Here is a 1,212-nt window from a genome sequence, read left to right on the forward strand (position 1 = left end):
GTGTTGGATTTGCATACTTTTGATGCCATTCTGGTTCATAACAAAATTCTGACATAGTAGATTGAGGCACTTACAAAGCAAATGTCCAAGTTGTCTCAGCAATTGAATGTGGTACAGACTCCTTCTATTCATCAACAAGTGCTACACTGTGAGTTTTGTGTGGGTGATTATGTTACTGGTCATTGCTCAATTCCTACCAACACACAAATAGAAGAGGTTCAGTATGTTAACAATCAACTTCGTCAGATACAACTAATGACTTATCAACACTGCACGACATAATCCTCGATCTAGACATGCTAATACAGTTGAACCTCAACTATATTGGTATGTTTTTGTTAAGTCCTCCAACAATGGAGATGCATCAGGTGAACTCGTGCCCCTGATGTATCTGGCATGAGGAACCCTCCAATCATGCGCATTATGAAGGCTCTTGCATGTTTTTCAATAACAACATCATTAGCACCTTCTGAGAGTTCTTCAAATGTGGAGTCTAGCCAAGCCATTTGGACCCTTTGGCCCATAATCCGTTTACCGGTTGTGATATCACCCAACAAGTTGAGACAAACCATTTCCCAATTTGTGCTCGCCGTACCAGTAACAACGACTCCATTAATAGGTAGACCAAGTTGGTATGCAACGTCTTCTAGTGTAACAGTGCACTCCCCAATAGGTAGATTGATAGTATGAGTCTCCAGCCTCCATCTCTCAACTAATGCGGTAATGAGGTGGTTGTTAATATCAACTGCTCCAATATCTAGAATGTGACCAAACATGGTGTTACGAATAACTTGTAACACCAGTTCTGATGGTAAATGTCGCCAAAAATTGTATCTTGCACAAAATGTAACCTCTCCACCATTCCATATGTTGGTGAAGACATGGTATTTTTGAATGGTGAGTAGGGTAGGGTTAATGGGACCTTGACCAATATGTTCCATTTTTGGGAGAAAATAAATCGGGAAATCAGGAAGGATTTGGAAGAATTTTGAGTGTAAGGATTAAGGAATTCGGATAGTGTGAGAATGAAGGGGGGTGGCCTACGTATTTATACTGAACCGAAGTCGTGTATGGGGTCCACGACTTTGGTGGAAATCGTGTATGAGGACCACGATTTCAAAGCAGGTAGTGGAAGTCGTGCCCTAGCCCTGCTTGATTCCCTAGCCCGTGCCCTAGCTTGGGACAATCTCGTGGACGGGGTGTACGACTTCA

General features: G+C 42.3%; 1 protein-coding gene across 1 annotated transcript; it reads right to left on the reverse strand.

The window, feature by feature from the left end:
• LOC109342266 (serine/threonine-protein phosphatase 7 long form homolog) lies at nucleotides 339-941 on the reverse strand. The gene has a single exon (XM_019580285.1). The coding sequence runs from the start codon at nucleotides 939-941 to the stop codon at nucleotides 339-341; it is 603 nt and encodes a 200-aa protein (XP_019435830.1).

This window comes from Lupinus angustifolius, chromosome LG03, assembly GCF_001865875.1.
Source record: "Lupinus angustifolius cultivar Tanjil chromosome LG03, LupAngTanjil_v1.0, whole genome shotgun sequence".
In the NCBI taxonomy this organism is placed as follows: domain Eukaryota; kingdom Viridiplantae; phylum Streptophyta; class Magnoliopsida; order Fabales; family Fabaceae; genus Lupinus; species Lupinus angustifolius.